The sequence below is a fragment of the Bos javanicus genome, chromosome 1, assembly GCF_032452875.1.
Source record: "Bos javanicus breed banteng chromosome 1, ARS-OSU_banteng_1.0, whole genome shotgun sequence".
Classification (NCBI taxonomy): Eukaryota; Metazoa; Chordata; class Mammalia; order Artiodactyla; family Bovidae; genus Bos; species Bos javanicus.
Genome location: NC_083868.1, coordinates 70713915 through 70741702, shown reverse-complemented (window position 1 = coordinate 70741702; position 27788 = coordinate 70713915). Strand labels below are relative to the sequence as shown.

General features: G+C 50.3%; 1 protein-coding gene across 1 annotated transcript; it reads left to right on the top strand.

Annotated features, from left to right (window-relative positions):
• Positions 1–30: 30 nt before the first annotated feature.
• On the top strand, positions 31–27788 carry MUC4 (mucin 4, cell surface associated). Its single transcript, XM_061411387.1, has 24 exons — positions 31–622; positions 1699–1818; positions 3374–3507; positions 4396–4560; positions 5275–5430; positions 6755–6885; positions 8872–8960; positions 11152–11331; positions 11516–11626; positions 12392–12511; positions 13067–13275; positions 14172–14262; positions 14679–14846; positions 15361–15462; positions 16098–16331; positions 17432–17569; positions 19225–19406; positions 20927–21086; positions 22021–22200; positions 22589–22662; positions 24128–24192; positions 24278–24516; positions 26348–26510; positions 27199–27788. Exons 1-21 carry the CDS (start codon positions 31–33, stop codon positions 24158–24160), a joined length of 3369 nt encoding a protein of 1122 aa, XP_061267371.1. The 3' UTR covers positions 24161–24192; positions 24278–24516; positions 26348–26510; positions 27199–27788.

The window sequence follows — 27788 nt, the reverse complement described above, 5'->3', positions numbered from 1 at the left end:
AGACATATCCATCCAGTCTCCACAGTGTCAATGACAACTGGACCAGAGAAACAATCAACCTTACCCCCTTTCACCACTTCTACTGGGAAAACATCAATGTCTCCTCAGAACCACCAGACTCCAAGCATGAAAACCACCAGTGGAACTCAAACCACCACCATCACAGCTGTGAGAACATCAACTGTCTCATCATCAACACATGCACACAGATCTACAGAAGGCACTTCCCAGAGGACATCTCCTTCAGGTACAACAACCACTTCATTCCCACCCTATGTGAGGCATACACCTACAGTAACATCAAAAATATGGAGAACAAAAACCTCAGCAGACACCACTGTAGGAAACCCGAGGAACACATCACCAACTCTACCGAGACATATCCATCCGGTCTCCACAGTGTCAATGACAACTGGACCAGAGAAACAATCAACCTTACCCCCTTTCACCACTTCTACCGGGAAAACATCAATGTCTCCTCAGAACCGCCAGACTCCAAGCATGAAAACCACCAGTGGAATTCAAACCACCACCATCACAGCTGTGAGAACATCAACTGTCTCATCATCAACACATGCACACAGATCTACAGAAGGTACTTCCCAGAGGACATCCCCTTCAGGTACAACAACCACTTCATTCCCACCCCATGTGAGGTATACACCTACAGTAACATCAAAAATATTAGGAACAAAAAGGTCAACAGACAACACTGTAAGAAACACAATAGACAAATCCCCTTTTGTAACTGGAAGTTCTTCTCCATTCACTCCTAAAGCTTCTACACCATGGCAGTCATCAGTACAATCTACTCCTTTCTACCAGTTCTTCAACTCCACAAACATCTATGGTTTTCCATCCTCACTAAAGCAAAGACACAAAGACCACAGGATGGCCCTGTACTAAAAGTTCAATCTCTACAGATGTTTCTTATGAGATATTTACTCCAGATAAAACAATAACACTCACTTCTCCATCCTTCAGTGACAGCCACACAACTCAGTCAGAAAAAGAACCATTGTCAACACCAGTAGCTGCCAGTACATTGATCACAGAAAGAGCATCCACCTCCCCTGCTAGTATTTCTTGAGTTACATCTGAAGTCTCAACAGTAGAAAACAGGAAGAACTAACCACATACTGCTGTCTGAGAATATCTCAGTTAGCATTTTCCCAGACTCACTGGACACGAGGGACAGAGACCACTGGGGGTATTCTTATCAGGAGCACAAGCTCCAGTATGACTCAAACCTTCAAAACAGTCATGTTTGTATCTCCTTCATCCAAACTGTAATAGTCCCAACAAGGCAGTCAACCCCACTGTCTACCAGCATCTCTCCTCAAGAAGCATCAGCTATTTCTCAAATAGTTTCCACACAAGGCACACAGACCACACAAGAACCCCAAACCATGAATTTATTCTCCCCCATGATGAGCACAATCAAAATAGCCTCATCTGCAACTTCATTCAAACCAAGTGGACACTCAACCTCCAAAAGTGTTCTTCAGGGTACATCCACTGCAGATGAAGTGACAACCTTCACCCCAGCACCCTCCAGGGACAGTCACACAACTCAGTCTACCACCACTATCACAGGACTGTGGACAGCACCAACCCACCACGACACCGCCCTGGGAACCTCAGTTGGCACCTCACTTTCCATAACAAGCACCACTAATTCTTTATTCTCTCAATCAGCCCCTGACCCTGCAGTCACCTGGAGCTCCGCCACCCGATTCACAAGTCACCCCACTCCTCTGTCTGTTACCAGCACTTCTCCAACAGTCACAGGCTCCACCATGAAGGCTGAGACATCAGGTAGGGGGACTCTGGGGTCTTGGTCTCTTACAGTAGCCCAGTTAGCTCAATTCAGCTCAGAGGAGTGCCTGAGAGAGGACGTGAGCTAGCACTCCCAGCTGGAAGTCAGGTCCATGAGAAGATGAAGTCAGTGGCAGGTATGGTGAGTCACAGGCTCACAATCCCCTCTACCCCAGGAGATAACTGCTTTTCTGCAGGGGGTGGTTTGGGGATGACCAGAACACAGGTTTCTAGCTGTCTCTCCCAGCTCCTAAAGTCTGTGACTCTCTTAAATTTTACTACTCTCTGACTGTCACACCCACTCCAGTCTTCTTTCCTTGCCTGCCCAGAAAAAAGCACAACCTCACAGAGGGCAGACTGTGGGGGAAGCACAGCATCACTACCCTCAACAACCTCCCAGACCCTTACCACCTCCACTCCTGGGACTTCTACAGGTACCCACTCCACAGCTGCATCAGTCCCTGTTAACCCTGGGAAAGGCAAGTGATTCCATAGAGCTAGAGCCTCTCTGCCCTGGGAGGAAGAGGATGGAGCTAGACGTGGTGGTTGTAGTTGTGGCAGCTGGATTGTATCTACCAATGACGGCCCTTGTGAGTTGTTGGGGGTTCTGTGGATCTCTCCACTGCTCCATCTGGGTCATGGGAAGTCCAGCTGCTCTCCCTATCCCCTTGATAGGGATGGGTAACTGAGTGTTTAGTCTCATCCTGCTTGCTCACAGACTATGTTGTTTCAAATCAGAAGAGCCCTACAGCGGACAATGCAAGAGCATCAGAGTTGGGTGCCGAGGGCTGGCTTTGCACATGGTGCTGGGCTAGGAGCTAGAGATACAGAAATGACCAAGGGGCTGTTTAGAGAGAGACATATCTTCTGCCTCAGTAGATGCCATTAGAGGAACAAACCCAGGATATTAGGTGCACTTATTGGAAGGCCCTAAGGGAATGTCAGGGGTGGATTCAAGGTGAAGAGGAGGCTTCCTGGAAAGAGTAAATAGGAACTGGGGAGATGAAGTGCCCCATGCAGACAGGAGGGCCTAAACAGCTGGAATAAAGGCATGGACAGGAAAAACAGTCCTGGTGTCACCTGGGGAGGAGATCCCCAAAGAATTTGGGGTTACCAGAAATAAGGTGAAAAGTGCCGAGAAGCAAGGCTGATGTGTGAGGGAATCTTGTAGATAACAGATCCTGTAGATGCCATCACAGCTGGGGTCAGGAAGAAATTTGCGGGAGGCCAGGAGAGCGGTGTAGGGCTTCCCAGGTGGCTCAGTGGTAAAGAATCTGCCTGCCAATGCAGGAGATGCAAGAGACTTTGGTTCAATCCCTGGGTCGGGGACATCTCCTAGAGTAGGAAATGGCAACCCACTCTAAGGTTCTTGCCCGGAAAATCCCATGGACAGAGGAGCCTGGCAGGCTACAGTCCATGGGGTCATGACCCCATGGGGTCATGGCAGGCTACAGTCCATGGGGTCAGGGAAGGCTTCTTGGAGGTGAAATGCCCTACCAGCCTTAATGACTTTGGGGCCCTTGAGAACTTCCTGCTCCTCTTTGTACCGGCCCAGGTGTTCTCCTCTTCCCCTACGGGCCAAGTGCTGGAGACCGGGAGTTTGTCAGGAGGACCGTGGACTTCACCTCACCACTCTTCAAGCCCCAGATCGGCTTCCCCCTTGGCTCCTTGCTCTGGGATTCCCTCTACGTGAGTCCCCAACTGCAACCCAAAGGACAGGACTCACGACCTGCATTCCACAGGCCCTGCTTCCCCTCCAGGACTCAAAGATGGCCCTGTGCCCATGAGCAGCTATGACTATGAGGCTTGTCAGGACCTCCTACGTCTCTGCTGCTGGCTCTGTTTACACACACTATCTTTAATGACAAGGCACCAGCTGAGGAAGACAAGGAGTGAGGCTATACCCTGCCCCCTGCCCCCTGCCCCTGCCACACACACACATGTGGACAGAGTGTTGTCACCTCAGTAGAGAGGTCCTGGGGCCCAGTAATCTCTCCACTGTTTTCATGGCCCCCCACCCCCGCCCTTTTTTTTTTTTTTTGAGTAGGAAGCCCTACTTGGGGAAACTTGACTGATGCTGTTCAAATTTTCTGTAATTATTTTCCTGGTTCCTTGGTCCAAGTACTTCATGTCTCATAGAAGAGGGCCGAATGGCAGTTTTGGCCCTCGACGAGGGGGCTGAGCCAGGACACACTGAGAGAGCCACACGGTGATGCAGTGAGAGTATAAATTCTTTCAGCTCTAACTGATATGGCACAAGCTTCAGGGGCGGGGCCCAAGGGGATTTACCCAGAGGCCTCTGCTCTTTGGTGGGCTGGTCTATGGATGGGTCTGCCACTGAAGCAGGACAAAACCTACCACCTTAGGAAGCTCTTAAGATGTGAGGACTGGCCTAAGAATGAAGAGTTTTTGTGGGAAAACTATGTACCGGGGCTCTCCCAGCAGGCAGGGGGATGAGACCATCCATTTCCAGGGGTTGTTGACATCTCCAGGTTCTACCCTCACGAATCCCAGGAGCTGGCCCAAGTCTGGGATGCTCTCTCCCTGAATGCTAATCGGAGGAACCTTTGTGCTCAGTTCACAGATAATGGCCAAATCGTTTTCCCGAAGTCAGACTACCAGATTTTCTCCTACCCCAACCCTCCCCTTAGAGGCTTTTCAGACTGGGACTCTGTGGCCATGGTGGCTCCATTCTGGGATGATGCTGATTTCTCCAGCAGCCGGGGAACCATATTTTACCAGGTGGGCCTTTCAAAGCTCAGCACACAGGGTTCTCCAGCAGCCAGCAAGGAGAAACAAAGGCCTGTGTGGAGGGCCTTGCTAGTGTTCCTGCTGTCAGAACCCTCCTATCAGGGGGTGGGAACTGAAGCTTATATGAGGGTGGGGAGGAAACAGATTAGGACACAACCATGGGAAGACTGCATTGGGTGGGTTGGCCATCCACTGTTGGAATGAGGTTGCAGGGGGTTCCTCCTAATAAGGCCGAGTCAAGCACGGCCCCTGCGTGTGCTCCTGGGTTGGGTTAATGATTCCACTCAGAGAGAGCTCTCAGTGTAGTGAAAGCTACTGCAGGCAAATGCTGATCGTGCCCTGGCCATGGACAAGACACTGTAGAAGATCCAAATGTGGAGAAGCACACACGTGTCTTAAAGAGCCTCTTGTTGGACCCAGAGAGGTACAAATGGATGCAGGTGGTTGCACCATCAGAGCCAGTTTATGCTAAGAGATGCACAAGTTCAAGTTAGAAGACTTGGGTTTCTGGCTCTTGACTATCCACTTCATAACACCCCATGTTTCCCTGCAGATTGATCTTCAGGTCACTAACTGAAAACACAAGCCTGGGAGGGGGAAGGATGGGAGACATGGGTGGACTAAAGTGAGCAGAAAATGGGGGTCCCTCAGGAGTACTGAGATGGTATCCTTATTTCCTTTTCCATATCTGCCTTCTTTTCCTAGGAATATGAGACTCTCTATGATGACTACAACACACTAGTGCAGAAGGTGGAGTCTTCAATTAACACGTTAACGAAAACCAGAAACTACAAAGCCAGATGGACGCTAAAGATCACTTGGGTTCATGTCCCTGCCTATCCTGCCCAGGTGACCATCGGGGTGAGTGGACCAGTGGGCAATGTCCTGTGAACCACCTGGAAGTCAGGCATCCTAGAATCCTAAGCAGGGACCACTTGTCTAAACTCCTCTCTGAGTCAAGGACAGATGGCTGATTAGAGCACTTCCCTCCCAGCCCACCTCTTTGCCTCCCTATCCCCCATCCCCACCACCTCCAAAACCCCCTGCTCTGTCTCCTCAGCACTTACCACATGGCAGGGGTACTTCGGGGCTTTGCTTACATGCCTCACAGCAGCCAAAGCACTGGGTATTAGAAGACTGAAACATGGAGCATGCAATAAGTAAAAAGTGGCTGTGCTAAGTCACTTCAGTAATGTCCGACTATTTGCGACCCTATGGACTGTAGCCTGCCAGGTTCCTCTGTCCATGGGAGTCTCCAGGTAAGAATGCTGGACTGGGTTACCATGCTCTCCTCCAGGGAATCTTCCTGATACAGGGATGGAACCCATGTTTCTTATGGCTTCTGTATTGGCAGGCAGGTTCTTTACCACTAGCGCCAACTGGGAAGCCCCCCAAATGGCTGGCTATTGGCAATATTATATGGCTCAATCTAATGTAATTATCCACATATTAGAGATGAGAAAGATGATGGTTAGAGAGGTTAAGCAACTGCTCGAGGTCATCCAGCTAGCAGATGACAAAGCCAGGCCTGGAACCAAGGTTTTTCTGTCTCCAGACTCTGGCTCATGACAGAAAAGCATCCAGTGGAGAGGGGCCATGCCTCATGCTCCCCCTAGCCTTCCCTCTGGGGCCTCACCACTCTGACAGTCACAGAGTTCTTCCTTGTGTCTGGTCTGAAGTCACCCATTTCTTCATTGGCTCAGCAAGTTCATTGCTTACTCACTGTGTAGAAGCACAGTGCTCGAAATCTGCCTTCAGAGAATCTCCAGTCTCACCTGCATGGTTCCTCTGTGCTATTCAGGATGACGGGACATTTGGACGATATCCTTAAATATCCCAAAGGAAGCTCAGCAGGCCTCTCTCAGCTCTCTGAGGTCTTGGCTAATCTCTCTGGTTGCTGAAGCTTTCTCAGACAGACCCTCTTCTAACAGGATTCCAGCCCAGAATCCTTTACCTTTCCTCACTGGAAAGAAGTCACAAAGAAGGCAAATCCACCACAGCAGGTGCTTTGACAGTCAGGGTGCAATCTCTGCAAAATTCCAAACTTGCCTGTATTTAAGCCCATGCCTTTGCTCTCAGAGGTCAGGAAAAGGTGATGTGGGTGTCAGAGTGGGGGTGTGGGATGGGTGATGGGACATCCCAGATCTCTCACAGGCATCCCTGTTTGTCTCCAACCAACCCCCAGACCAACACCTACCAAGCCATCCTTTCCACGGACGGGAGCAGGTCCTACGCCCTGTTTCTCTACCAAAGTGGTGGTATGCAGTGGACTGTGACCGGGCGACCAGGCAACCCTGTCCTGATGGGCTTTTCCAGGTAGGACAGGGATGGGCTGGCAGCCATGAGCAAATAATGGGAGGTGGTGCAGAGCAGGGCTTGCACTGCACACACACTCTGTCCCCCAGAACTGGGCAGGACTCTTCCTCGCCAATGCTTCTGACTCACACTGATTCTGGTTTCCACTTCTTTTTGTTTCAAATGCAAAGATCCCGCTTCACCCTGCCATTCCCTTTCCTATCCCAGTTCCGTGCATGGTGATAATAAATCCCAGAGCTTTGACTTCTAGGATTTCCATTGACATTAGCTGACCACTCTTGACTTGTCAAGTATCAGTCAACATTTATTACACCAAGTACTTCAGTTCAGTTCATTTCACTCGCTCAGTCGTGTCTGACTCTTTGCGACCCCATGAATTGCAGCACGCCAGGCCTCCTTGTCCATCACCAACACCAAGTACTTAACAGGCATTATTTCATTTGACAATCACAACCACCCCATGAAGGAGATACTATTTATTATCCATTCTGCAGGTAAGGAAACTGAGGTACAAATGGATGAGTCATTGCCCAAAGAGCTGGAAAGTAAGTGGCAAAGCAGAAAGTTGAATACAAAATATAAGGCTGAAATCTGCCTTTCTGACTTTATTAAAACTTTTTATTTTATATTGGAATATAGGCAATTAACAATATTGTGGTAGTTTCAGGTAGACAGCAAAGGGACTCAGCCATACATATACATGTATCCATTCTCCCCTAAACTCCCTTCCCATCCAGGAACTCCCATCTAGAGTTCCCTGTGCTATACAGTAGGTCCTCATTGGTTATCCATCTTATATATACCAATGTGTACATGTCGATCCCAAACTCCCTAATGATCCCTTCTCCCCATTCTTCTTCCCTAGTAACCGTAAGTTTGTTCTCTAAGTCTGTGAGTCTGTTTCTGTTTTGTAAATAAGTTCATTTATATCATTTCTTTTTAGATTCCACGTACAAGTGATATCACACAATATTTTTCTTTCTCTAAATTATTTCACTCAGTATGACAATTTCTAGTTTCTGATGGGCTGAGAATTAACCTCTCACCCAACAGCACCAACAGCTTGTGTGGTCAGTGGCAAAGAGGGAAAGCAGAGAGATGGATGAGCTGTGGTTTCGGACATGGGTTCCCAAGTGTGGGAATGGCTCATTCTCTAACACAATAGTTTTCAACCATGATGCATGTGCAGTCGGTTGTGAAGGTCCCATGTAAACTGTTACTGGTAATTGCTGTAGATGCCTTTCTCCTAGAATGTGTTTGGGATTGTCCCTGTAATTACACTGCTTTCACTTGCTTTTGAACATGCCCTGAAGGAGAAAGGACTGGAATTATCTAACTAGCTAGGAATTTCCCACCATTCTGAGGGCACCCATGGAAGGTGTCATGCCCATGTGCGTCATCTGTCCCATGTCAAAGAGGAGAAAGGATCCGAGTGGCTGCTCTGAGGCATGACCCAGAGTCTGCAGGCCCCACTCTGGGGTTTCCTCCTTCCTGGAGCAGGGTTTAAATACCGTCCCCGGGGCAGGGGGGTGGGGGGGGGTGGGGGTGGGGTGGCACACACATTGTCCGGATCCTCCTAACTCGAAGACTAGCTCTTAACCTGCACCACCAACCGTCCCCTATAGCACCGCCTCTCCGACACCTAGTTGAAGGGAAACTAACAGGAAAGAGGCCTGAGATGTTGCTTTCAACCCATGTCTCAGGACCAGTTCACTGCAGTTTGTGCTCAGATATGAGATAAATTAGGTCCTCCCACCCCTCCCCCATCTGCCTCCTCCCCAATCCTGCTTAGCACAGGGGATCAGTGATTCTGGCTGGCTGCCTGACCAGCTGGCTCGATAGCTGACGGGCCAACTGATAACTAATGACTGGCTGGACCGAGGGGGTGGCTGGCTGATTGACTCGCTGGATGAATGAGCAACTTGCCAACTAAGGGGAAGGACTCTGTGTGTGATGAAGGTCAGATATTCTTTTCTTTGCCCACAGTGGAGATGGGTATTTCAAAAACAGCCAGTTGACATTCCATCCAGTATGGGAGAAGTATCGTCCAGACCAATTCCTGGATTCCAACTCAGGTAAAAGCACCACTTATCAGACTGGAGGGACTCAAGTCCTCTTCTGTCTCCCACTCCATATGCCGTGACAGTCCTCAAAGGGCAACTCCCGTGCATGTCCACAAAAGGGTGTTTCCATACCATCTGACCTCCCACAGCTGGGATCTGGCCTGGGCACTGCCCAGGGAGCAGCATGCCTTCTGCACCCTCTTGCAGTGCAGAGTGTCCTCCCTGGAATCAGCCCAAAGCCAGCAGGACTGAGTGGGGGCCCAGATCCTGGAAGTGAGGACATGGGTATGGCAGGAGGCGGGGACATGAATGGGCAGTTAGGACAAGTCTCCAAGTGTCCTGTCCCAGAGCTGGATGAGAACCCACATGAGATCTCTTAATGGATCTACAGAGAGGAATTCCAGGGGGTCTGACATCCATTCAGTCACCATTTATCGAGTACCTGCTGTGTGCTGAACACTGTGCTAAGAGCCAGAAGTATGAAAACATTTTTAAAAAGAGCAACTCTGTTTGCTCTCAAAGAGCTCTCACTTTGGTAAGAAGGCCAGTACTTTAGGCTCCAAGGGCCTCCTCCATGACTTGCACTGCCTCGGGGCGCCAAAGGGAAAGAAATGACAGTTTCCAAAGTGTGATAGAACAAAAGATATTTTAGCATTAGAAATTAGCCATGTGGACCATGAAGCATAAATCCAGTTCTGTTTGTTCTGTGGCAAGAAAGTCTGGTAAACATAAGCCAAGTCAGATCATTGGTGCCACCTGGTGGAGAAAGCTGTACTGTGAGCTTGGTGGTGATTTAGTCTCTCAGTGGTGTCTGACTCTTTGTGATCCCATGGACTGTAGCCGCCAGGCTCCTCTGTCCATGGGATTCTCCAGGCAAGAATACTGGAGGGGGTTGCCATTTCCTTCTCCAGGGGATCTTCCTGACTCAGGGATTGAACCTGGGTTTCCTGCATTGCAGGAGGATTCTTTACTGACTGAGCTATGAGGGAAGCTCCATCCTATCAGATTAAGGCCCTTCTATCCAGATGCCTCTGCTTGTGACATAAGGGGTGCAGTGTGATTGTGTGTGTGTGTGTGTGTGTGTGTGTGTTGGGGGAGAGTATCTGGTGTGTTTCTCCTGATTGCGGAGAAAACACACAAACAGATATCATAAAATGACTATCCTTTTCAAAACCTTATCAAACTATAGTCATCTTGATGATTTCTTCTTTTGTGTGGGAATAAGACCAAAATCTAATACATTATGTCCTATTGAATTCTGCTGTATTCTGGAGCCCTGTTTCTCACTCATGGCAGCTAGGGGGGCAGTAAATAACTTACAGTTAATTACATGTCTGGGCTTCCCATGTAGCGCTAGTGGTAAAGAGCCCGCCTTCAATGCAGGAGATGTAAGAGACTCGAGTTCAGTCCCTGGGTTGGAAAGATCCCCTGGAGGAGGACATGGCAACCCACTCCAGTATTCTTGCCTGGAGAGTCCCGTGGACAAAGGAGCCTGGCGGGCTACAGCGCTTAGGGTCGCAAAGAATTGGGCACAACTAAAGTGACTTAGCACTCATGCCCACAATTAAAGGTCTATTTAAATTTCAAACGCTCTTCAGGGGTTCTTCTCCCAGTTACCTCCCCCCTTTCCAAGGATGGCATCTGGGCACAGGGGAAGCTCCCCCAGTTTCATATTGTTGGAGCAGGTGTCTGTTTCACATGCCACCTTCCCTGTGGCTCCCCAGCTGGCCTCTGAACATTGGCCTCTGTCCTGGCTGCTTTAGCCACTGGTATGTCTGTGCAAGTGTCTGAGCGTGTGGCTGGTGGCATCACTCACTGAGATACAGGGTACATAAGGAAGAGCTGGTCTGGGGGGACTGGAAGAACTGGAGCTTAGAGTAGCAGGCAGGAGGGCGGAGAATGGAATACACTGAAGCTTGGGCCAGGGTTTGGCTCTGAGTTGGGTACAGATGAGGTCTCCCTGCCCAGCACTTGTCCCAGGATCTCACCCTAAGATCCAAGTTTAGGGTTCTGAAGCGCACGTCAGAGGGACCTTTGGGGGGAATCACAGCCAATCTGCATTGGGCCCATCCCTGGAAGACTGTCCAGAGTGCAGGAAGTGGCACACAGAGGATGTACTGATGAGTTTTGCTTGTCCCTAAAGCTAAATAAGAGCCTGTGGCCCCATGTCCTGGGATATCCCCTACTTCCTTTGCTTCCCCAGGCCTCCGGGGGCTACAGATCTACAAGCTGCACAGAGAGGAAAAGCCCAATTACCGTCTCCGGTGTCTGCAGTGGTTGAAGAGACAGCCTCAGTGGCCCAGCTGGGGCTGGAACCAGATCTCCTGCCCTTGCTCCTGGAACCAGGGAGTATTGGATTTAAGATTCCAGTCCATCAGCAGAGGTAACAGATCCTTCTGGTCTCTGGCGGCACTCCCACCATCCCTATAAGCCCACTCACTCTCCCTCTGGCCGTGCCTGACCTTTCCCTTTTGGGACTCCCTCCGTCCCTCCTCAGAAACACCCCTGCGCAATGGCTGCTGCCACCACTGACAGCCCAGGCCTGAGAGTGTCTGGGCTTGTTGCAGGCAGCAGGCAGCTGTGCAGCTTCTCCTCCTGGCGTGGGGGTGTGTGCTGCCGCTATGGACCCTGGGGAGAGCTACTCCAAGGCTGGAGAGTGCAGAGTCCTTGGCAACTTGGTAAGTGTGTTGGCAGACAACTTGAGCCCGCGTTTTCTGGAGCTCTCTGTCCTTCTCTGTCAGGGACCAGCTTGGGCTCCACACCAGCAGTGGGACCAGCAGCATGAAGCCTCTCGTCCCTGTTTTCTCCCAGCTGCCTCCCGTCCATTTCCTGACCTTGTAAAAACAGGAAGTTTCCAGCATCCCTTCCAGCTGGCATCCTAGGGATTCCTGATTGAGCTCCTCTTGCCCCGTCTCCACTTGGCCCATAGCCCCAGCTGATAGGGGCATCTTTCTAGCGAAGTGGCAGAGGCCTGGTCTGACCTCGTCAACCTGGACCCAGATTAGCAGGCTGTCTGGGGGAAGACATAGAGTCATCTCTTGCAGAGACCCTCCAAAGGAGCTAGAGGGGATGGAGCGGGGGATGGGGATGGGCCCAGGGGAACATCTGTTCCCTGTAAAGGCAGCAGCCTCCTAGTCCCCAGACCACCAGCCACAGCCTCTTGCTCCCAGCACTTTGAGAGTGGTGGGTCTCAGCCCTCAGCCTTCAAGAAAGGAAGGACCCTGTGCCTGCCCACCAGGGGCTTTGCTGCCCATGTCTCCACCAAGCCCACAAGGGAGACAGTAACTGGTCCATGGCCTAAGGTCGTTGAGCAGAGTGGGATCTGAACTCATGTGGGTCTGACTTCCAAATCACATCCTTGCTGCCCTTATCATCCTGCCCAAACCTCCCAGCTGCATCCTGCAGGTCCTCCATCTCTACTAACATGCTGCTCTTCTGCACAGACCAAGAACTGGAGCTGCAAAACTGGTGTTGCCATTTCAACAGCAACCCCTCCTTCTGCGCCCTGTACCAGCTAAGGAGGCCCCCGGTCAGCTGCGCCGGGTACCAGCCCTCAAGTCTTGGTGAGGCTGCTGGGACCTGGCCCTTCCACTTCCAGAGCCCAAGTGGAAGACCAAGGGAGCGATACGCTCTTGGGGTTTGAACGGGGACAGCACAAGCTTCCTGGGGCAGGACTGTAGTCACAAGGGAAGATGGAGGTGTGTGCAGAGTGTGGCAGAGGAGGGACTTCACCCATGGCCTTGGGGGAGGGGAAGGTGTGGTGGATCAGGGGCTAATGAGGAAGTGGATGGGGTGGGGGCACACAAGTGCAAGAGGAATTTTGGGGAGGGTTAAATGCTCCCTGAGCACCTCCCCAGGCTGAAGTCTCCCAGGCCCTTCTTTCCCTGGTCTGCCCTGCCAATGTGTTAGTTGCTCAGTCGTGTCTGACTCTTTGTGACCCCACAGACTGTAGCCTGCTAGGCTCCTCTGTCCATGGGATTCTCCAGGCAAGAATACTGGAGTGGGTAGCCAATCCCTTCTCCAGGGGGATCTTCCTGACCCAGGGATCGAACCCAGGTCTCCTGAGTGGCAGGCAGATTGTTTATCGCCCTGCCAATGTGGTACCTCCTTTTTTCTAGCCTGGATGGTCGGGGACCCTCACATCACCACCTTGGATGGTGTCAATTACACCTTCAATGGGCTGGGAGACTTCCTGTTGGTCCGGACCCAGGACAGAAACTCCTCCTTCCTGCTGCAGGGCCGCACTGCACAGACACGCTCAGCAAATGCCACCAACTTCATTGGCTTTGCTGCTGAATACCGCTCCAGCAGCCTGCACCCTATCACAGTGAGTTGGAGGTGGGGGCACTCCCCTCACACAATGCCTTTAGCTCAGGGACCTTCAGCTGGAGACTAAGGCCCAGGTGGAAAAAGAGAAGGAGGAAGGGAAGGGGCTAGAGGCAGTGAGGAAGCATCCTGCCAGAGCAGTGGTTCAAATCAGGAGTTTGGGATTAACAAATACACACTACTATAAATAACATAGGCCTTCCCCAGGTGGCTCAGCGGTAAAGAATCCACCTGCAATGCAAGAGCCACAGGAGACGTGGGTTCGATCCCAGGGTTGGGAAGATCCCTTGCAGGAAGGCATGGCAACCTACTCCAGTATTCTTGCCTGGAGAATTCCATGGACAGAGGAGCCTGGCGGGGCTATAAAAAGTTAGACACAACTGAAGCAACATAGATAACCAACAAGGACCTACTGTATAGTACAGGGAACTCTACTCAGTATTTTGTAATAACCTATAAGAGAAGAGAATCTGAAGAATTACATATATATATATTCTATGTATGTATGTATGTTTGAATTGCTGTGCTGTACACCTGAAACTAACATGATTTTGTAAATCAACTGTATTTTAATATACATAAAGAGTCAACCCTGGAGACACTGGCTTAAGGTCCTGTGAGATTGAGGAAACAACATCCAGCACCTTGTATTCCTTAGAGTAAAATAGGGATAATAATATTACCTACCTCACAAGGCTGCTGTGAGATTTAAAAGCTAATCTCTGAAACGTATCTTGCTCAGAGCCTGGCCCAGGCCAAACACCCTCATGCATGGTAGCTAGCATCACCTCATGGTCACACGCCCCATCACTTTCACCATCGTCCAAGCCCCAGGCTCCTTCCTCTGTTTCCAGCCCTGTGCAGGTTGGGCTGAGGTCTCTGCCAACTCCCTTCCAGGTTCAATGGCTCCTTAAGCCCAATAACACAATCCATGTTCAGCTCAATAACCAGACCATAGCATTTGAGACTAACGGTGAAGATACAAAAGGTAGGCTGGGCCTCTCCTGCCTCCCTGGGTCAGGGTCGGCGGGGTGCCCAGCACTGGGGAGCAGGGTGCTGGGGTGGAAAGGCAGTGGTCTTGGGGCGGAGCAGCATGGTCGTCACCCCACGGTCCCTCCAGCAGCTGGGCCGGAGCAACTTCTTCACTGGAGCCAGGCCTTAAACTTCCCTCTTCACGTCTCTCCTTTCTCTGGGGCCTCCTCCTCAGTCCCCAGGGAGAAGAGGGTGGGATGGGCCGCAAGCATGTCCTGTGAGTGTGCTTCTCCAGTGAGAGAAGGACCGTGCCAGGCATCTCCCAGCTGCTTTCAGTCTCTTCTCTGCATCTTTAAACTTTACTGCTGACAAGTCCTGGGCCTCCAGGGCTCCAACGCTGGCTTTTTCCTCATTTGTCTCCCAACATTCTAGACCAGGAGATCTTCAACAGCTCTGGAGTCATAATGACCCACCACGGCTCCACGGTATCAGCCAGTTTCGATGGTGCTGTGGCCATCTCCGTGCTCGCTATCTCCAACATCCTCCACATCTCCTGCAGCCTTTCGAAGGGGTATCAGAACCACACTGAAGGCCTCATGGGTAAGGAGTGGGCAGCACTCTGCCTCTGGAGCAGAGCTCAGATCCCCAGCCCATAGGCAGCTTCCCATCCAGTGCACCTGCGGACATCCCGAGTACAGTCTTCTTTTCTCAGCGGAGGAGGAGGTGGGACCTCTTCAGCGGCCTTTGAGGCTCACTTCCCAGCCTCCCTAAGCTGCAGGCCTGGGGCAGCCGAGGGGCCACTGAGGATGGGCTCTGGAGAGCATGGGGCCCAGCAGCCGCCCTTCCCCCACCTCCCTCCCTCCCTCGGGCTTCACACCCTCCTTTCATCCCCCACGTTCCCTTCCTTCTTTCTCCACTTCCTCCTTTCCCTGAAGCAGAGGGTAGGCTCTGAGGTTATAGTCCTCTCCCCTCCTCCTGAGCAGAGAGCAGATGCCACCGAAAGAGGCTTCCCAGGCCCCCTACTCCTCCCCACATCTCCCTGTGCCCTGTTGGATGCTCCCTGGGGAAGGGAGGGCCACCTCCCAGGGTGGCTGAGTCCTGCTTTGTCCCCCAGGCTTCTGGAACGGCAACCCAGATGATGACTTCAGGATGCCCAATGGCTCCACCGTACCGAAAAGGAGCTCCGAGGAGATGCTTTTCCACTATGGAATGACCTGTGAGTCTGGGCCTCAGGGTCTTTGAGCAGATGGGGCAGGTCCCGGGTGAAGGAAGCTGCTGTTCTGTCCCCCTCAGGCCTATGGGAGCGAGACCTCTGTCCTTCATGAGAGAGGAGTAGAAAGGAAGAGACCTGGGGATGCTGGTGCCACCTCAGCTTTGTCCCCTCCACCCCAGATTTGTCCCCTCCATTCCCATCCCACCCACAGTGCTTCAGCCTGGAAGAGAAGATGAGGGAGGTGGGTGGCCCTCACTCCCTAGAGCGGGGGTTTCCAGACGTAGAATCTGGAAGTCACTCTGTCCTCCCCAATCCCAAACTATATAAAGCAAGGGTTAGGGGTGGACACAGGTGGCACTAGAGATAAAGAATCTGCCTGCCAATTCAGAAGACTTAAGATGCAGGGGTTCCATCCCTGGGTTGGGAGGATCCCCTGGAGGAGGGCATGGCAACCCATTTCAGTATTCTTGCCTGGAGAATCCCATGGACAGAGGATGAGCTTTAGTCCATAGGGCCACAAAGAGTCAGACATGACTGAAGTGACTTAGCACACAGCACACACAAGTGGTAGACACAACAGAATATAGCTGGAGCCCCACCCTGGTGCCACCATCATTGCATCAAATAATGTGTTTCAGGGAAAATCAACGGAACAAGCCTTTTTGGCAAGAGGGACGACCATTTGCCTTCCAGCTTCACCCCTGTCTTCCTTTCACAACTGCTGCGAAACACATCCCTGAATAAAAATTTGACCTCTTCTTGTCATGGAGATGATCAATGCATCTTTGATGTCCTGGCTACAGGAAGCGAAAAGCTTGGAAATGACACTAGGGCGATATTTAGAATCTACCAGCAGATGAACACTACCCTGAGTAAGTGGTGTGAGGCCTGGGGAGGCGTGTGCAGAGTTAGGGCACAGATAAGGCGACGGCCTTCCATGACACTCCTTTGAGCTACACATTTGTAAAATTTAACAGATTGTTTTGCTCAAGCTATTGCTCTACTCAAACCTTCCCATGACTTCCCAGCTCACTTTGTTCTTAATGATGACCTTCAAAGCCCTATCCAGTCTGACCCCATTGCCTCTCCAAACTCTTCTCCTAGGACTTCAGCCCCACTCCCTCCACACCAGCCCCACTGGCTTCTTTGTATTCCTCAGACATGCCTGGCTCCCTACCAACTCAGACTGCACATGCAGTTCTTTTTGCCTGCTATGCTTTGCCCTAGGCTGCCTGGCAGGCTACCCCAGGTGCCTGGCGCCCCTCACCTCCTTCCAGTTTCTATTCAAATGTCACCTTCTCAGCAGTGTCTTTCTTGGCTAACCTGTCTAAAATTTCACACTTACCCACACTTCCTATTTGCCTTCCCTGTTTTGTTTTTCCTCCTTAGCATCTATAACTATCTGTTAATAACATATTTTCTAATTTTCGTAGGTATCTTTTTTTATTATTTGTCTGTTGCAGCATCCTCACTACGTAGAATAGTGCAAACCATAGAGTAGGTGCTCGATAAATATTTGTTAAGTGACTGGCTGAATGAATGAATGAACAATGAAATGGAAATAGCAGGGCTCCAAAACACAGAGGCCAGTGAAAAGGTTACACTCCCTCTCTATTCCTGACAAACACAATGCCGATGACGTTACCCTCGTGGTTTTCAGTCCTCTTCCAAATGTAAAACTCCTCAATAGTCTGAACAACGCTGTCCTCTGATTCACTTCACATTACACCTAGCATAGCATTCTGATCAGGAAAGAACTTGAAATAAATTCTGTCTGGGAAGAAGGTTGGGCAATATAACCACAGCCTGATTTTTCATGGGTTTGTGAGCTGGTGCACAGACTAACTCCTGTTTCTGGAGATGGGTCCCAGCCTGAGGAACGCCTCCTGCAAGCTAGAGGACTGAAAAGAGATGGCCCAGAAGGTAAGGGAGTATCCTGCCTTAAACCCCACATCCCTTCTTTGTGTCTCAGATCGGTACCCACCCTCTATCAAGGGTCCTGATGTGATAAAAGCCTACATGGGACAGACCACAGTGGTTAATTACACCAGCGACGCTAAGGACATCACATTCACCCTCAGAGAAAACTGCACGGACTTCAAGCTCTTTGGTAAGAACACTTGGCTGGGGGTTAGCGGATTAAGTCAGAGTCAAACTTTGGGTAATTTTGCATTATTATATCCTGTGCAACTTCATGTCACTTCTTCACTGGAATATCCAGGACCAGCATTTCTTAGGCATGATCACTATAATTCAAGTGTACACCCGTGGTGGATTCATGTTGATGTATGGCAAAATCAATACAATATTGTAAAGTAATTAGCCTCCAATTAAAATAAATAAATTTTAAAAATAAATAAATTAATTAAAATGATTTCAAGTTTGGAAAAATAAAATAGGTGCCCCGCCCCCCATCGCCAGTGAATAGCAGTGATGGGCTTATGGAGATTTGGCCAGCTAGCTAGATTGCCTCTGGGCATATACAACTTATTCAAAGATTCATTTCATCTCAGTCTTGAAATATGTTACTAAATTTAAAACATTGCCTATCTATTAAGAGAAGGATATCACATGGAACAAGATTTAAGGAAATACAAAACCTTTATTTGGTCCATTTCTCACTATTTTTCTGTTTGTCAACCGTGTTTACCTCACTTTGTCTCTCCTTGTCTGCTTTTCTGTGCTTGGGCCAAGGAAAGCTTCATCTTTCTTTCGCAGGAAATGGTGTGAAGACTCCAGTTCAGGCCTGTAACCATGATCCGGCTCAAGAGTCAAAGCCCAGAGAACTCCCTGGCAGTCCAGTGTTTAAGACTCAGCTCTTACACTTTCACTGCCATGGGGCTGGGTTCAAACCTGGGTGGGGAACTAAGATCCCACAAGCTGTGCAGCGTGGCCAAAGGAAAAAAAAAAAAGAGTCAAAGCTCACAGCAAGTAGCTTGCCTTCTGTTGCCAGCACTAGTTAAGCTGGTGACTGTTCTTTGCTAAACCAAAGCCCTTAGGGACCTTATTCTGAACTCCGAACATGTCTCTGACTCATTTTCTTTCTCTGCGCATAAGAAGGGATGCTTTGGCTGCACCCTGTTGCTCTACATGGCATCCTCCCAGGTGTCAAATTAATGGCACCAGGAAATTTTCCCATCCACTTGGCTCCTATCCTGAAGAGCGACGACCTGGAAGTTACACTCATCTGTTCCCTACTATCAGCTCTTCTCAATCTGCTGTTTTCAGGAGACGTTCTTAAAAACACAAGACAGGCTGGATCAGAAGAGTCCTTATTGATAAGTAGCAGTGTTTCACTGTAGTCTGCTGTCTGAAGCAGGCTGGCCAAAATTCTAGGAGATGAGGGCAGTGAAATCAGGGCGAGGGTGGGGCTGTTGTGAAGCTGAAGTCAGTTTGGCCTGCAGTTTAGCCTGGGGAAGTGTTGGGAGGTTGGGAGCAAGTGTTGGAAGGATCCTGGCCTTCATCCTCCGTCCCCCTCCTGATGAACCATTCTGGTGCAAGACCAGGCGTCTCTTCAAGGGGCGGGGCAACACCTTCTGCTTGTGGAGTGCTGCCCCACAACCACTGAGTTGGGCTGGTGCCACCTCCAGTTTGGAGTGTAATCAGGACCACCCCAGGAAACTAACCTTGCTCAAGGAAATGCCAGAGAAGATCAGAGGGGTGGTCTGAGAGGGGTGGGGGAAATCCAGCATCCACACCTGAGTTATCAGGCAGCAGAGCAGATGGGGCTCCCAACTCTCAACAGTCTCGTCTTCCTTGGGACAGAGAATGGGACATTGCTATGGACACCAAAGCTGCTGGAACCATTTACTCTGGAGATTCTAGCAAGCAGGGACCAGGGAAGCTTGTCATCTGTACTCAAGCCAAGGACAGTGGTCTGTGAGTGCAAGGCAGAGAGCCAGTGTTTGTACAACCAGACCAGCTGGGTGAACAACTCCTCCCTGGAGGTGAGTGTTAGACAACAGAATAGGGGCGGTTTCCCTGTAGGGGGGAAAGGAAGTAGGAATGGAAAGAATGTTGTCCTTCAGCCCCTTTGTGTCAGGTGTGTGTTGGGAGTGGGGTAGTGAATGGAGCAGATACCAATCTCGGGTCACAAACGTACGAAAGTATAAGAAAGAACTTTCTTTAATGCTTGTAGCTCAACTGAATTTTTATCTCCCAGCTCCCATTCAGCCAGGTTGGTAGGAAACTTCCACCTCAGGCTTTCTTGGAGTTTCCCAGTTGTTTCCAGCTCCATGGTTCTGGAATAAGACAGAGAAGCGTGGGGTAGGAAGGTGCCTATGCAGTCCCTGGGCCTGAGTCTACACAGATCCCAGCTCCAAGGGCCCTCCCCTCAGGCTCCGTGGCTTCTGTGCTTTGTTCAGACAAAAGAAATCTCCTGTAAGTTGGCTTAGGGTCCCATCTGCATAGAAACACTGCATAGCCACTGTTTTTTGGGGGTGGGTCATTTTCACGGTATTGGGAGAAGTACAGATCCCCTCTGATCTTAGTCCCCCTCCAAACCCTTTTTTCCCCCCTCTTCCTCCAACTGAAAGAAGCATCTCTTTAGCAGTTTGGAGAAAATCCTTCTCCATTCAAGTTTCTAGCCAAGATACCTGGCCTAAGTCACGAATTTGGCCCCATCTCTTTTGTTTTTTCTTGTCACTTTTGAGGGGAGCCAGAAAGGAAAGTGTTTGGCTGGCAATACTCCACCACCCACCACCTCTTTCACGTCTTACACATACACACCCTCCTCCTGAGGCATGAGCAGAGAATCCCCACTTGAAGGGACGGAGGTAGAGGAGTCCAGAAGGCAGAAAATGAAAAAAATACAGATTGGGGGAGGCGGGGTGGGAAGGGGGAGAGATTGAAATCCATACAGTATTTTAGATAATCCAAGATACCTAGTCTTGACAGTAGAAAGTATTGAAAAGTTCCATTTCAGGGAGCTTTCGAGCATCATCTAGTAGGGGAGATAGAAAGAGAGACGTGAACTTGCTGAGAATCTGGTTGGTTCCCCTCCCTGTGCCCTTGTTCTAGTTACCGCTTGCTCTCACCGTGCTCAGCACCAAGTCTCCTTCTTGGGTGGGAGTCAGCAAGGGAAGGGAGAGCAGCAAACTGGGGCTTATGTGGGATCCAGTATTCCAGAGATGGGAGAATATTTTTTTAGCCACCATCTTACCCTAGAAAGGATTTCAGGCAAGGGAATTTGCTGTGAGAGGGAAGAGGCTGGGACCCCGGGGCAGGGGCTGGGCACAGAGCTCAGGATGGCCCAGGGAGGCCACATGGCCTGGAGGACAGCCTGCCCTTGACAGGATCGGGTGGGCCCAGGGCCTGTTGGAGAAGGTGGTCAGTGGATACCAACATAATTAAGACAAGGACTTGGGATCCATGGGTTTTAAGACCAACAGGGTGGGTTACAGCAACACCCCAGAAACCCTTAATGGTCCAGCTCCTTGGCCGCCCAGTGATGAGCAACCCATTCTAGGCAGCGGACTGCAAGTGCGATGGGAATACCTTCGGCCGCTACTGCAACTACTCCAAGGACCCCTGTGACGAGCAGTGCTTCCCGAATGTGAAGTGCATTTCCGGAAAGGGCTGCGAAGCCTGCCCCCCGCACCTTACTGGGGATGGACGTCACTGTGCATGTGAGCTGGGAACAAGGCCTTGGCAGGAGGAGGTTCTGGGGACAGGTGACATCTCGAGGGAGGGCCTAACCATTTCTCCCCACTTTCCAGTGAGTCTTTAGAATGTTCAGTGCAGGTAGGTATGATAAGGAGGTGAGGTGGGTATCGTAGGTGTGAAGCTGAAGAAGAGGTTGTACAAGCCTGGGGGAGGGGTCAGAGCAGAGCAGCCTTGAGGCACTGTTGGGAGAAACCCAGGGCAAGAGACTGAAGACGGCCTGGAGAAGGGAGGAGACTTCCAGCAGCATCCGGGGAACCAGAAGCCAGTGGCAGTGGGCCCTCAGGCTCCTGGGGATTTTCAGATATGCCGGGCCCAGGGTCTCTGCATTTCCCCAGTCAGGACATTTGGGGGCAGGGGCTGCTGTGGGCATCTGGCAGCATGGGTGCCTCATCTTCCCTTTGAGTCCTCCTCCCACCATCTGTTCCTTGACCTCTGAGCCACCAGAGTCACTGGGGACATCACAGTGAGGCGTCCACTAAGCCCCTGAAGCGCCCCAGTGAAATCTAGAGACCACTACATATTCAGAGCAGAGACCAGAGAGGGTAAAACCACGGCCTCATAAATGCAGAAAAGGGGACGGAAGTGAAGAAAACGGGCTGGTGGGTTTTCCTGGAAGAGGGTCCTTTCCTGATGGGGAGGGTCTGATAAACACTCCATTCCCTCAGTGGAAGTGAGAGAACCCTTACCTAGCAGAGAAAAAAAGGGTCGCCTGGCAAAGGAATGTCTGGAAAAAGAAGAAGGATAGTTTGGGGTTCAGAGTGGCCCACAGATGGAACATAGTTTAAGCGGGCTTTGTGAGAAAGAAACCTAGCCTGTCCTGGGAGCAGCTTTCCCTGGGCTGGGGCATGCCCGCTGGTGCCTAGTGTGGTGCTGCTGACCTCTTGGCTCCCCCTGCAGCTCTGGAGAAACCCTTCCTCTGTCAGAATAAGTCCTGCCCTGAGGACTACTGCTACAACAACGGCTTCTGCTCCGTCTCCCACACTCTGGGCTGCCAGCCCGTCTGCACCTGCCCCTCGGCCTTCACCGACGCCCGCTGCTTCCTGGCTGGGAACAATTTCACTCCAACCGTCCATCAAGGTTAAGACCAGATCCTCTGCCATCCCCACTTCTCTCGTCTTGGGTGAAGTTGGGGGACTCCAGGGACCAGGCTAAATCCCTCAAACCCACAGGACAGAGCTCCAGATTTCCCTCAGGTGGTGGTAGATTGTAGGCTATGAGAGCGAGTGGGCGGCAACTGTCACAGCGGGAATCGCTGGCCTGAGCCGTCTGCTGAGAAAAGATTGAAGGTGACCTCACAGCTCAGCACAAGTCAGGGGACCCTTGACCGTAGTCCAGGGTGCACTAGGGTGAGGGTCAGCAGACTTAGCCACTTCTTCTGTGACCTTCTGTCAGCGTAGGATAGTGTGGTCTCTCTGAGCTGGGTAAACCTGTGAGGTGATTATGAATCTGCTTTTCCCATCTCCAGAGCTTCCTTTAAGGATCATCCAGCTCTCGCTCACTGAAGACGAAAATGCCTCCCAAGCAGATGTCAATGCCTCGGTCAGTGCTGCAGGCCAGCTCTGGGTGGAGGGCGGGCCTTGGCAGGTTTAGGCAAGGTTTTAGCCCTGGCTTCTGCCTTCTGAGTTTCAACATCCATCTGGATTCTACTGCCAGAGGAGGCAGGAGCCTCTTGCTCCAGGGAAGGCTGAGGATGAGGAAGGCAGGAAGGCCCAGGATGAAGATTTCCAAGTGGGGTGGAATGGCCAACTCTCAACAGAGTCCGAGGTGACTGGGTCAACACAGCCTCTCCTCCTGAGCATCACTTGGGACCTGCACTTGGATATTATATGGAAGAAACAGAGAGGGTGTTTCACATCAAGGAAACCTTCCTTGACTTCCCCGAGGGACGTCCTCTTCCTGGCTTCCATGCCCTAGTCATTGCCTCACAGGCACAGTAGCACAGTAGGTGTTACTGAGGCTCTCGAGTCCTGCTGCTACTGCTGCTCAGTCACTTCTGTTGTGTCCGACTCTGTGTGACCCCCGTGGACTGCAGCCCGCCAGGCTCCTCTGTCCATGGGATTCTCCAGGCAAGAATGCTGGAATGGGTTGCCATTCCCTTCTCCAGATGATCTTCCCAACCCAGAGATCGAACCTGGGTCTCCTGCATTGGCAGATGGATTCTTTACCACTAAGCCACCAGGGAAGCCCACATAGAATCCTAGCTGGGCTCAAATCCTGGTACTACCACTCACTAGAGCAGGTATAATGATTAGACAAGTTATTTGATCTTCCATCTGTAAAAACAGAAATGATGATAGTTCTTAGGTCAATGGTTTGTATGAAGGTTTAAATGATTATGTAAAGTGCTCGGTTCAGTGCCTAGAACACAATGTGTTAAAAAAGATTGTCCAAATAATTATTACTGCTGCTATTACTACTACAGCACTCTACACTCTGTTTAGTAAAATCTGTTGACATTTGTATACTGAGCCACACTATGGCCTTTGAGAATGGACTGTTCCTAAGTCATACTGATATCCCCTGCACCTGACTGTCCCCTAGGTCTGGCTAAATATAATTGATGTTCATTATACACATGGGGACAGAATGAATGGGTAAGTCAGGAATTAGAGGCAAGTTAGGAGCTATTCACTGAAAGTCCGTCACTCACCAACAAACTTCTATTAAGCAGGGATTGTGTGCCAGTCACCAGACTAAGCTGGGGTGTCGGGATGAAGAAATGATAAGAAACATTCTGGCGGTCCAGTGTCCTCATATTCAAAGAAGGAAATAGGGAGTTCCCTGGTGGCTTAGTGGTTAGGATTCCGAGTTTTCACACCTGTGACCTGGGTTCAATCCCTGGTCAAGGAACTGAGTTCCTGCAAGCCGAGGGGCTCTGCAAAAAAAAAGACAGATATAGAGAGAGACAGGGATGAATAAGTTCATTGAAGTGGGAAGGGTCTCCTCTGTGGACTGGGCCTCACCCTTGCTTCCACTCCCCACCCAACCCCCATCTCTGCTCTAGGTGGCCTATAGACTGAAGAACCTGGAATTGTAGGCCTTTCTCTGGAACAGACAAGTGGATCAAACGTAAGCGGGACTGTCCCTGCCTGGTCCCCAGGTCCTCCCCCAAACTCCTCTCCCCTTGGCCCCTCACTGTGCCCCTCCCGTACAGTAAACCCTCAACGGCACCAGCCTCAGGAAGCTCCCTTCGCCACTGGAACATCATCTCTGAGTTCCAGTACCGCCCTGAGGGCCCTGTCATTGACTTCCTGAACAACCGGCTGCTGGACGCAGTGGTGAAGGCGTTCTTACCCCCGGCTCCCCAGATGAGGGCGAAGAGAAGTGGGGGGCCCAGGAACAACGTGGCCTTCCATTCCATCTCCAGGAAGGACGTGAACAGTGTGATGGCTCGTGAGTCACTATCTGGGGGATAGCTCCTGGGATAGGTGAGGGGATAGGTAGGCAGTGAGAGCCTGTCAGAGGTCTGCAGCCCACACAAACCCATAGCTGAAATGTATTCTACAGTGGGCCACAGATAAGAAGCAAGTCAATTTAGTTTTTTTGTTGTTGTTGTTGTTTGTAATTTTTGAGAGAAATTGTGAACATTTTACCCACTAGCCTTCTAGATTCAAGAACAGGAGCACAAAGTACTACTTGGTGAGTCCCCATGTGTATAATCCCCAGCTGCTGCTTTCCATCGCTGCCAAGGTTTTTCTCTCTCTAAAACTGTTAATGATTTGGTTAAAAGGCCATTGCACTTCATAAATATAAACAAAGACATTCCTTCTGGCTTTGGCCCCCAACTGGAGATAGTAAGTTGAAAGCTGGAGACCTGGCCCATGGGCAGAGACTCCCTTCCTGAAAAAGTGTGACCCTCTGCAAAAGCCATCCCTAATCCAGGTCTGAGTACCCCCACCTGGAAAATGAGATGGGATTTCCGAGGTCCCTTTCAACTCTGACAGCCCCTAATTATGCTGGAACAGGAATAAGATAGGTTGGCAAACTTGCCAGAGAAGGAAAGAAATAGCTCACTCTATTTTTTGAAGTCAGGCAGAGAACTGCCAGGGACTATGCCAAACCCAAGAGAAGCTGCTGTTACTTGGATCAAACAAGAACTTCTTTTAAAATCCAGGCTAAGCCTTTTCCCTCCCAGCGGCAAAAATTTGAAATCCTCCAAACTACTATGTGTGTGTGTGTGTGTTTGGGGATGGGGAGAAGTAGGGTTGGGGATAAGGCAATAACTACTCCAGACCTGATTGACTTTTAGTAGCAAAAACAAAACCCCCACAATTTTTATGATACAAGTACAATATGTTTATTATAGAAACTTCAGGAAACACAGATTAACAAAAAGAAAAAAAACTCACCTATAACCCCAAACTCCAGAGACAAACCCATTTTGTGCATATTCTTTTGAACTTTCTTGTCTGCATAGGAACCTTCACATAAATAAATATCAATTTATTTATTTTTTTATGATAAAAGGATCAAGTCATGCCTAATGTTTGATAACCTCCTCGTTACTCAAATAATTGTGAACATAATGGTTGGATGGCTTCACTGACTGTATGGACATGGGTTTGGGTAGACTCTAGGAGTTGGTGATGGACAGGGAGGCCTGGCGTGCTGCGTTTCATGGGGTCACAAAGAGTTGGACATGACTGAGCAACTGAACTGAACTGAATGCCTTGTCTATTGTATACACATTCCATTTGGTATTTTATAACATACATGCTATATTTTAAACAGAATGTTATACTAATAGTGACCATTTATTGAGGGTTACTGTGTCAGGCAGGTACTGAGTACTCTGCATATATTATCTCATTTAAACATCTAAGCAAGGTAGTTTCCTTTTAAAAATAAGGAAACTGAGGTTGAAAGAGTTAAGAAATTTCTCCTAAATCACACAACTAGTTAGCAGTAGAGTTTGAGTTTCAGTTCAGTCTGGCTGACTTCAAAGCATACGCTCTTAACCAATGCATATCTGGAGCTTATCAGTTGCAAAATATGCTTTGTTTTTGTTAAACAAAGCACCCTTTTTGTTAAACAACTCCACCCTCATGAAACATTGCTGCTCTTATAAACCATGCTGCTCTGAACCTTCATGAACACGTGTAGTTTTACTGTGAGTTCTAAGTATGTCTCAGGATAAGTGCCTGAACATGCAATTCCTCACCGAAAAGGTATGGGCTTGCTGTTAATCAGTTGTTTCCATGTTCACTTGTGTCCTACCCGACAGTGAATGTGAGCATGCTGGCAACTTACTTGCAATGCAATGGCTACAAGGACTACCACCTGGTCTACAGCCCCCAGGGTGGCTTCACCTGCGTGTCCCCCTGCAGTCAGGGCTACTGTAAGCACGGAGGCCAGTGCCAGCACCTGCCGGATGGGCCCCGCTGCAGGTACCTCATGGTGTCTGAAAATTAGGACGATTCCCTTTGCCACTGAGAGAACGGGGATCAGAGAAAAGGGGAGATGGGAAAAAATGTGTGAGTGCCCATGCTGGGTGGAGAATAAAGATAATATATTACCTCTGCAACTCAGACCAGCTACTTGGGGGCAGGGGGGTATTATGCCCATTTTAAAGATGAGAAAACTGCAGCTTAGAGAGCATAAGAAACCCAGTAAGTTAAGTAGCAGGATCCGGGCTCCAAAGCCAAACCCTTACACATGATCTTACTTCTTGGGTGGACAGCCTGCTATCTCCTGGTAGAAATGGAACCCTCTGTCTTGGGTCTAGACCCGGCCCTCCTTAAGATTACCACTCAAGGGTGGTCCTCTCAAACTGGCGCCCTTTGCCCTGTTACTTCATCACCAGTAGTGAGGGGAGCGCACTGAGCCAAAGGCCTGCTAAGGAGAAGGGCAGCGCCACCCGGGCCCTCTTATCACAAGAGCGCCCTCCCTCTTCGCTCGTCCCCACTTGCAGACACACCCAGCCCGCTCCGCATCTGCTCCATGGAGAGTTAGGGGCAGGGCTGGGTTTGTGTCTGCGCATGCTCACCTGCGGCCAACCTTTGCAGGAGAGGAGGGATGGGGAGGATCAGCGCTAGCCTCCTCCCCTGCTGACCGCGTCCCCTCCTCTGTCCCCAGCTGTGTGCCCTTCTCCATCTACACGCCCTGGGGCAAGCGCTGTGAGCAACTGAGCATGAAACTCGGAGCCTTCTTCGGGATCCTCTTCGGGACCCTGGGCGCCATCTTGCTGCTGGGGGTCGCGGTGTTTGTGATCCTGCGTTTCTGGGGCTCCCGGGCCCGTTTATCCTACCGGCTGGACTCCGAGAGCTGAGGCCTCGCCCCGAACACGAACACGGGCTGCTGTGGCCTAGGATACCCCCGGACCCACCCCAGCTTCACCTGCACACACTTTCAGGCATCGTGCTTTTGGGATACTGGAAAAAGGATGATGACTGATGACGATTCATTATTCTTCAAGAATGATTAATGGAAATGAATAATAAAGTCAAGAGCACACCTTGTCAGTACAGAAGACACAGAGGCTGACAGGAAGAGGTCATAAAGATCTATTATAAAAATAGATGGGTTCTCACGCAGACCTACCCACAGAGAGGACACCGACCTACAGAAATATGGCAGTCACATATCAAAGTTGATGAGGTGATGGCTCGAAATTTAAAACCAAAATGCATTTGCGTACAAAACTCTCCAGTTCACTTCTAATTAAA

What these genes read in the sequence shown, in the direction of transcription:
- MUC4 (XM_061411387.1), top strand. Translation starts at nt 31, where the DNA reads ATGACAACTGGACCAGAGAAACAATCAACCTTACCCCCTTTCACCACT. An exon ending in CTGCCCAGGTGACCATCGGG is followed by an intron (nt 5,431 to 6,754) that starts GTGAGTGGACCA and finishes ACCAACCCCCAG; the next exon opens with ACCAACACCTACCAAGCCAT. An exon ending in AAGCAGATGTCAATGCCTCG is followed by an intron (nt 22,663 to 24,127) that starts GTCAGTGCTGCA and finishes TCTCTGCTCTAG; the next exon opens with GTGGCCTATAGACTGAAGAA.